The 9,617-nt window shown below is 32.6% G+C and overlaps 1 protein-coding gene across 1 annotated transcript in view; it reads left to right on the forward strand.

Annotated features, from left to right (window-relative positions):
• TBC1D32 (TBC1 domain family member 32) overlaps positions 1–6,974 on the forward strand; it is a 176,008-nt gene extending 169,034 nt beyond the window's left edge. The window contains exon 32 of the mRNA XM_024759058.1: positions 6,167–6,974. Coding sequence (XP_024614826.1) covers positions 6,167–6,286 — 120 coding nt within the window. The 3' untranslated portion in view covers positions 6,287–6,974. The remainder of the gene's footprint in view (positions 1–6,166) is intronic.
• Positions 6,975–9,617: the final 2,643 nt, after the last annotated feature.

Consider the following 9,617-nt stretch of genomic DNA (forward strand, 5'->3'; position numbering starts at 1 on the left):
TATATCTCTCTCTCTCTCTCTCTCTCTCTCTCTCTCTCTCTCTCTCTCTCTCTCTCTCTCTCTCTCATGCACCCACACACACACACAAGCAACAAGTGTAGGGAGAATTACTTTGATAGTACTTCAGAAGACCCACTGTTTTACCAGACTGGCTGTATTGCATTCCTCTGCATGGTAATAGGCTGACAGTGATCTAGGTTTTAGTTTATGAATTCAACCTGGGGACAAACGTCACTGAAATGCCAGGCTAGGAGAAGATTGCCTTCCAGTGAAAATCAGGCTGTGAAGACTCAAAATACTTAATTAAAATGCTTCAACTAAATCCTGCATATTATGGCAAAATCAATTTATGATTATGTAAAAATAAGATTAATTTCAACCCATCAGTAAATTGTCAAGAGGGTTTTTTTGTTGTTGTTACTATTGCAGCTGTGGTTACCTGAGCATGTTGACAGGGTAAGAAATGGAGATCAGATTGAAAATAATAATAATAATAATAATACCAGTGAAAATCAGGCTGTGAAGACTCAAAATACTTAATTAAAATGCTTCAACTAAATCCTGCATATTATGGCAAAATCAATTTATGATTATAAATAAAAATAAAATTAATTTCAACCCATCAGTAAATTGTCAAGAGGGTTTTTTTGTTGTTGTTACTATTGCAGCTGTGGTTACCTGAGCATGTTGACAGGGTAAGAAATGGAGATCAGATTGAAAATAATAATAATAATAATAATTGTATACTAAGCTCTCAAAAGACAAAAGTGTTTATAGTATTAAAAATAATTCACCATCCAAAGGATCAGACACAACAAGCTCAGTATTATTCAACTGTGGTTTTCAGTTATGTTTTCTGCATTGACCTTATATCACTTGAGTCCACCTCAAGTTAAATTCTGCCACTCTGTGTAAGCTTGGGCATGTTGCTTACCTCTCCATGCTTCAGTTTTCTCATCTGTCTAATTGGGCATGAAATAATACCTATCACATAGAGTTGTTGAGGAACTAAATGAGATGATATCTGTAAAATACTTCTAGAACATTATCTCACACATTGCAAGTGCTTAAAAAAAAAGTAGCAGTTATTTGAGTTTCTACATCCCTGTTCATCCTTCTCTTGTATTTTTTTTTTTTTTAAGAAAAAATGTGCAAACAACACAGCAAAAGAAACAGGATTTTCTCCTGGATCCATTGCTAGACTATATACTTTTGCTCCCATTTTATTCTCCAGCTCCTGAGACATCTTGGTATTATATCATGTAGTAATACCAGGCATATACTGCAGATCTATGTCAGGAACATTCTCTTACGTTGTATCTGATCAAGGCCTATTCCCTCATTTACCCAGCCAAAATTTAATCATCTCTGTAGTCATCACATATGCCATGTACCCTCAGCTGAGTTAAAGTCTTTACGAATGCATACTTTATCCTAAATATATAAGAACATCGTGTTCTCTCCAGAACTACACTTTCTGTCTAAACTTTCCTGATCTTAAAAATCACTAGGGTCCTTATTAAAACTGATATACCTAGATTCCTCCCAGACCTACTAAGACAGAGTTTTCATGACAGAGAACTACATTGTCAGATTTTAGTATAAAATCTCAAGTAGCTTGTAACCTTTAGAATATGTGAAAATGTTACCTTTGGAGCTTGAACGTGAGGGATTCAGAAGTTTGGGAAATATTGGGTCCAGAAATTTCTAATTATACCAAACACTCTAGGAAGAATATACTAGAAGAAACGTGACTTACAGGTTGTTTGTGTTTCTACCACTTTGACCAGGAAGGAAGATCCTTTTTCATATCATAGTTCAGACATAACACACAAGAGGTCATCTCCAGCAAGGGTAAAGAGCAGAACTAAGTTCACAAAACCCCTTCTCTTATGTAACTCTAACTGTATAATTTGGTGCTTCCTATGTGAGAGATGACATTAATATGGATCCTTTGTTAAGTTACCTTAGTGGATAGTAAGTTCTATATACCTTTTGTGGCAAACTTATTTTATATGCCTCCTGGTGATTATTAATTAGTTGACTCTTTGTTCCAATTTAACCCAAAGTGATGTATCTTACTTTTTTTCCTCCATACGCTATAAAGAGCTATTATCTTTTTTTAAAATCACCTTTTGAATGCATTAATAATTAAATATTAGGGAAACGGTATATCAGAAAATACCTAAACTTGGTCCTAAAATCTTAAAACTAAGGCATGTCATGGTAGCACACTTCATCTTTTCATGCTTTGTATCTATTTACCACCCTGAAAGTCCTTATCTTCAATTCAAATTCCAAATTTACAGGGCTTGCAGTAGGTCTAAAAACATTTCTGCTGGAAACTATTTTTGAAAACTTTGATAAAAATGATGATTGAAATTATAGGTATAGCTTGATTTCCATAATAGGCATATTCTTGAGAAGTTGCAAGAAAGGACAGTAATAGCTTAATATTTTAAGTGAATTGTTCTCTTACATTTTTGGTAAGGGGTTGAAGAGCAGAGACTAGAGTCAATAATCTTTAGTGGGCCTGTCCACACTTAACGTTACAAATTGGCGGTTCAATCAAGAAAATCTAGCTCAACCATTTCAGAGAAAGGTTAATAAAAACGTTATTATGACCACGGTTAATACAGTGAGTGCTTATTGAATGCCAGGCACTCGGCAAAGGGAGTAACAGGTACTGCTCATTCACTCATTGACCATCGTCCAGCATCTGTGTTCCAGGCATCGTTGTGGTCACAAGAATAGGCCATGGCCTTGCCAAATTGACCTTAACATTCTACCAGTAGATAAATAATATGTGAATAAATATATAATATTTCAGGTATTGATAGATCTTATTATAAAGAAATCAAACACAGTAAGGGAGTCAGAGAGTGAGATTCCTAGGTGCTGTTTAGATAAAGAGCCCAGTGAAGGCTACTCTGAGGCTAATTAGCCCAGTGAGGCTAATCAGAAACCTGAATAAAGCAAAGGAAAAAAAGCAATGCACAGATTTCTGTACAAAATCCTTCTACATGAGAAGAAAGACAAGTGCAAAGGCTCAGAGGTTGGAATGAGCTTGGCCCACTTAGAAAGTGTCAAGATGACCATTGTGGCCAAAACGAGGTGAGGGAGTAAGAATGGTCGGAGATGAGACAGGAGTCAGATCACATAAGGCTTTATAATTCATGGTAAAGAGTTCAGACAACATAATTTATGCTGTTATTCAGCCTTTATAAAATTGAGGCTTAGAGAATCTGTAAACTTTCCCAGGTTCATACATCTAGTAACTAATATAGGTGAGTTTTTACCCTTTTTTGGTCGGAATCCAAATCCTGTGATCTTTCTAGTGTATTATTGACCAGTCTGTTTACTTAAAAAAAAAAAAATATCCTAAATTCAGTGGAACTTCTAATTAAGTGCTCTCAGTAGTAAAAGAAAACCAGTGGTTACATACTTGAAACTAGATTCTATGTACAAAGGAGAGAGGGAAGCTGTGTATATGTCATATTATATAATTGAATACACACCCAGCATTGTGGTTTAAGATGGTGATTTTTAATGCTTTTCTGATGGTTCAACATTTGAAACCCAACATTAATGAGAAAAAGCAAATCATTGAAGGCACACTGGTTGAAAAGCCACTAGAAAGAAAAAGAAAATGCAGTATACTCATTATGGACTTCCCAACCAAGACAAACTACTTATTAAAACAAAATTTGAACAAATAGTGCCCTGTTTATATAAAATGGAATGTTACTTTATATAATTACATATGCCTACCTATTTAAAGAATAAGGGAATTCATATTTTTAGAGTCCAATATACTTATGTCTATAAATGAAATGATAATAAAGCAGTATTCTGAGGAAATGGTCCTTTATAACTTGAATGATAAGCTGGCAGTCTAAATGGTCATAATTACAAAGAAAATTAATTCACTGAAAAGGCTATAAGAACATTTCAGATAAAATGAAACATATTCCATTTTGAAGACAAAGTGGAATTCAGAGATTCTAAAATTTTATTCAGAGTTAAAATTGCCTGTGAATTTTAAATAATCTGTATAATTTAAAAACATTCCTTTTAGAATGAATATTTAATTCATTATGAAATAAGACCTTAATAGCCTTATCTTTCTCTTATGAAATAAGACCTCAACTTTACTTGCCATTTTATGGGTGTGTCTTCAGTATAATAATCCGAGTATTTTCTCTTTATTTTAAAATTAATGTCCAAAATGGAAGCCATAATTCAAAAAACATGTTTTAAGGAAAAAAGTATTTTTAAACCAAGTAATAGCTATGGTTCTCCATAGGTAGTTTTTATTTTTAAGTTAAAGTGGAGCAATAATTAAAAGACGTTAAAATAGGTTTTGCTTATTTTTGCCCAGAAAGAATTATTAGAGGTATTGTTCAAATGCTGTCATCTCCTATTGTAATTCACATTTAATGAACAATAAGCATTCTTTTAAAAATCATGAATATGTACTAAGACAATTTTTCTGGCATTAGGTTTTTTTTCTTCTGGTTAGAATAACACATTACTATAATTCTTTTCCAAGTTAGGTATAGTTTTAGTGAAAGGGTGATTAATGTCAGATCACACATAATTTGAATGAAGAGAATGGATAACTTCATAAATAATTCCATGACTACAACTCTAACCGTTTAAAGTGAATTCTTGAACAGTAAGATTGGTCTTACTTCAATCCTGTTTTTTGCCCAAAGAACAAAGTGAAATATGTTTGATAGAGAGAAATTTATATAGTATTTCTGCTATTCATAAGATGAACATCTTCCTTTTGATTCAGCTGCTTATACATAAAACTGGAGATATGATATATACTTCAGTTGTTAATGTTTTAGGACAGAGACCCATCTCATTCATCTTTGGGTCTTCACTGTATAACCAAGAACTTTACATACAATAAGGGAATGAATGAGATTAATGAATGAAGAAATGGATAACATCATAAGTATTTTGAAATTAAGAGTAAAGTTCAAATTTTTATGTTCGAGGGTATTAGCTCTAGTCTTAAAGGTGTAATCTTATGCATATAACTTTACATCATTTAGTTTTCTTAATTATAATATCAGCCTTGTAGATCAGTAATAATACTTTTTTTTTAAAGCACCAATTAACTTTTCCCCCAAATTACCCAGATTTTAGGTGGTATGTGGCAAGTAAGTGTACTGTTCTCCCATTATGTGCAAGCTGTGAACTATTACTAATCTAGTAGTGACTAGCGACATCTGAGGCCTTTAAAAACATCCATTCTTACTGAGAATTTGTTGTGTTTTCCTAACTGTCCTACACTGATGTCTCGCATCTACAGACTGTCTCTAACACAATATTTGGTATATGATAATATCTTATATTTTATTCTTTTGAATTGTTTATTGTTAGTAGCTTTTGCCTTTAAGCTATTTTCTCCAGAAAGGCATGAATTGCTCCAAATTTTTTATAACCTCCAAAACTTCTAACATAATACATTACATTGAATCAAGGATCATGTTTCTTTTTTCTTTTTTTTTTTTAAGGGATCATGTTTCTTTTGCAGAATTTTTTTGTTGTTACCTTGAAGGGTAGGCATTGCATAACGAGTATTTGGAGATACTAAAAGAAATAGTCATAAAATTTCCTAAAAGTGTCTAAGATTCTAAATGGATGCTCCTACTATTTTTCATTCTTGAGTGCCTCATTTGGGACACTAACCATTAAATTCCAAATTAGTATAGACATGCATAGTACCAACATTATGAATTGCAGACTGTTGGAGATTTTATGAACAGTAGCTGTAGAACTGATATTTCTTACATTATAAGTATCCTTTGATAAGCTTTAGAGCCTTTACTAATTACAGATGTGAACAATCATTCTATAATTGAAACTATTATATCTTAAATATTAGGAAGATTTCATGATCTTGTTTTTTTGTTAGCGGTAAAGCATTTTTGGTTTTGAAAACAGGCAACCTCGTTTCATAGGGACATGGTTTTTTGCTATCATATACATATAGCCTACTAAATAAAAAAGAAGTTACACATTTATTAGAAACATAAAACCCCCATCTATAGCTGAAAAACAATGATACATTAACTGTTTAAAACTCATTAACTTAGAATTGTGTGTCTTTACCCAAGCGAATGAACATCTCTTTCTATTTTTTTGACAGGAAGAAGCACTGCATGGGTTTCGAGTGAGTGATTACTTTGAATACATGGAAATTTTGGAACAAAACTACCGACCAGTGCTGCTGAGAGACATGTGGAACATTAGAGTGCAAAGCACATAGATCATGGAACACGCAATTTAATTTTATGTTTTATTTATTTTTAAAGGAGACAGAGGGACTTGACTTTTCTGTCTGTGTCTATAACAACATATGCTTTGTGAATACACAGTATTGTAAATCAGTACTGAGAGTTTTTGAATATAATAATATATTCCGGTAGCTATTGGCTCAATTGAAGTGAATTCATTTTTGTAAATTTGTTGTTGTGTAAGGTTGTTTTAGAATCAAATCTAGCTTATTTATAGTTCTTTATGTTTAAGAGTTAGTCTTAACCTACATTTCCTTCTTCCCAGGATGATTAAAATATTTTTTCCAATGAGTTTGGAAAGTAGCAGCAGTATTGTAAATAACTGATCAGCCAGAGAGATTCCATAGAGACAAGGAAGACAATTGTTTTCTTCATTTTTATGTCTTTACATATAAAGGAAAATAGGCAAAACCATAACTGCTTATTTTACATATGGAGGAACAAATGATATTATGGCAAGTGGTAGGAAAATTGTCGTCGTCAGACATAATTGTTTTTCTAGGAATTGCTTTTGATACCTATATCAATTTATAATTTTTCATATGAAATGTAGCCTCTACATGGTTCGTTTAAAAGATAGATTGGTTATTTCATACTGATATGCATTTGACTCTCGTTTGTTATGTGGTTTACTCAGTGATAGATTTGATTTGTACTGAACTTGAAAACATTAAAGAGAATAGAATTTAAAAGATAGATTGGTTATTTCATACTGATACGCATTTGACTCTCTGTTATGTGGTTTACTCAGTGATAGATTTGATTTGTACTGAACTTGAAAACATTAAAGAGAATAGATTTGTAAATTATTTTAAATGACCAACACAGTGTTTTATTTAAATAGAAGGCTCTGCTCCAGTGAGATTAATATGCTAGGCTCTATTTTCTTGTAACCGTTACATTTAATATATGAAAGATAAGACACAAAAATATTAATTTTTCAGTCAGCAATTTCAACAAGTTTTAAAGATTATAGGTAGAGGTCATTTTGTATTCATTGCTTATATTTAAATATAAATCAACCATTAAAACCATTCTGGAGCCTTTTTTTCCCCCAACCAAAAATGGCTTATCTACAGACTCTATTTTTCCTTTTAGTATGATGAAATAACTGGTACCATACAATTTTCAGTTTTGTGATATTTAGGCGATCGTAGTATCAACCTTCCAAAATCAGTTTTTGTGCTGTAAATGCCAACAGCAGCTTCTCAGTAATGGTGTTCCTAAAGGACACTGAAAAAGTTAAGAAAAGAAAATTGAGCAAGTTAATTTGACATATTGCTCACTTTAGCTCTGGCTGATGTGAGTTAAGTAAGAAAGCCCCAGGTTACTCAAAACACCAAGTTTTGTCTACTTTCAAACTTAATTTTGAAAAGCTTGTTCCACAGAACCTGTAGTACCTGTTTCTGTTTTTTCCCATTCTGAGACGTTGTTATTTGTCCTGAGAAACTTGCAGCTTTATTTCTTTTTAAAAGGTCTTACATGGTAATTGGAAATACAAATGGAGAAGGTACTATAACTTAATTTTATAATATTCATTGGTGATTTTGATTGAAAACTGAAGCAAGATCTAGATAATAATTACATTGTGGAAAAGTGACTTCAGCTGGAGCCAGAAGGCTTTCATTTTCATTTGATAAATATGTTATGAACAATGACTTAGCAATTTGGTGAAATAACATTATAAAATATGGTAGTTCTTGTAGCTACCATTGTGAATTATTTTTGTACCTATTTTTATTTTAAGAATACTCTTTAGAGTAGAAATAAATACAGCCCTGTCTTGCTTCTCCATTTTATTTTTAATTATTTAAAGTGTAAGTTCTTAGGACTTATTTCTAATTTGTGAAGGAGGACTTTATACATTTTACAGGATTTATTATAGTTATATTTTATAATACAATGTAAACAAATTTGTGAAAAATGTAAGTGTTCATATATACATCTTCAAATATCTGTTTTCAAAATTGTATCTTTGTAGTTCTGCCTCTGCATGTTTAGGCATCTAAAGAATCTGTGAAAGTAAAGTAAGTCTCAGAAATTCATCTAAACTTGCTAACAGGATTCTACCTAAATTTATGATTATTAAATTATGGTGTGCTCTAGTTTGATTTTCCAGTTCCAAGATGTTAAGGAAATTTCTTTGGTCATTAATTATACAGACATATTGTGAGTATTACACATATAATGAAATATTTTTAATATTCAAGGTAGGATAAATGAGATACAGCACCTCCATTCAGAGAGTCCACTGTCTTTGTGGGAAGGTGAATAATTTTAAAACTGAAAATACAGTTATAAAGATAAATGAGAATTGACCTTTGAATTTGTTGACTTGATAAGAGTAGTTTTGATGGAGTAGTGAGGGCAAAAGTTTGGAGCTGGTTTAAATGATGCTGAGAGGAAAGATTTTGGAAACTGCTCTTTCTAGGAGTATTGCTGTTACAGGGAAAGAGAGTGCATGTGGTAGCTAGAGTAGGCATGGGATCAAAAGACTTTTTAAAGATGGGAAAGGGAAACATATGTGGGTAGAAATGATGTAGTAAGGAAGGAAAAACTGATGATGCTGAAAAGAGAAATGCTAGAGTGAATGTCATGATAAGTGGTAGGGGAATGGTATCTAGTTAATAATTTTTGGAATTAGCCTTTGCCTGGAACATGGACCCTTCATTCAAAGTAACAGAAGAGGAGACAGTTTAAAATGGAAGAGTTTCAGCATTAACAATTATGTTATCTGTAGGTTTTTCGTGGATGCCTTAATCAGGTAGGTGAAGATCCTTTCTATTATTTTTGTGGGAGTTTCAGGAACAGAATTTCCACTGTAAAATAATTTTTATCAGATACTTTATATTAAAACAATCATGAGTTTTCTTTTTTTTGTTTTGTTTTTTGGTTTGTTAATATGATGACTTACCGACATTTTCAAATGTTAAACCAACCTTGCATTCCTAAGATTAACTCTACTTGGTCATGATATTTTATCAATTTTACCTGTTGTCAGATTCAGTTTGTTAAAATTCTATTAGGAATTTTTATATCTTTTTTTTAAGTTTATTAATTTTTGGCTGAGTTGAGTCTTTGTTGCTGCACACAGGCTTTCTCTAGTTGCGGCAAGCAGGGGCTACTCTTTGTTGTGATGCGTGGGCTTCTCATTGTGGTGGCTTCTCTTGTTGCAGAGCATGGGCTCTAGGACACACGGGCTCGGTAGTTGTGGCTTGCAGGCTCTAGAGTGCAGTCTTAGTAGTTGTGGCGCAAGGGCTTAGTTGCTCCGTGGCATGTGGGATCTTCCCAGACCAGGGCTCA

This window comes from Neophocaena asiaeorientalis, unplaced genomic scaffold, assembly GCF_003031525.2.
Source record: "Neophocaena asiaeorientalis asiaeorientalis breed wild unplaced genomic scaffold, Neophocaena_asiaeorientalis_V1.1 scaffold5, whole genome shotgun sequence".
Classification (NCBI taxonomy): domain Eukaryota; kingdom Metazoa; phylum Chordata; class Mammalia; order Artiodactyla; family Phocoenidae; genus Neophocaena; species Neophocaena asiaeorientalis.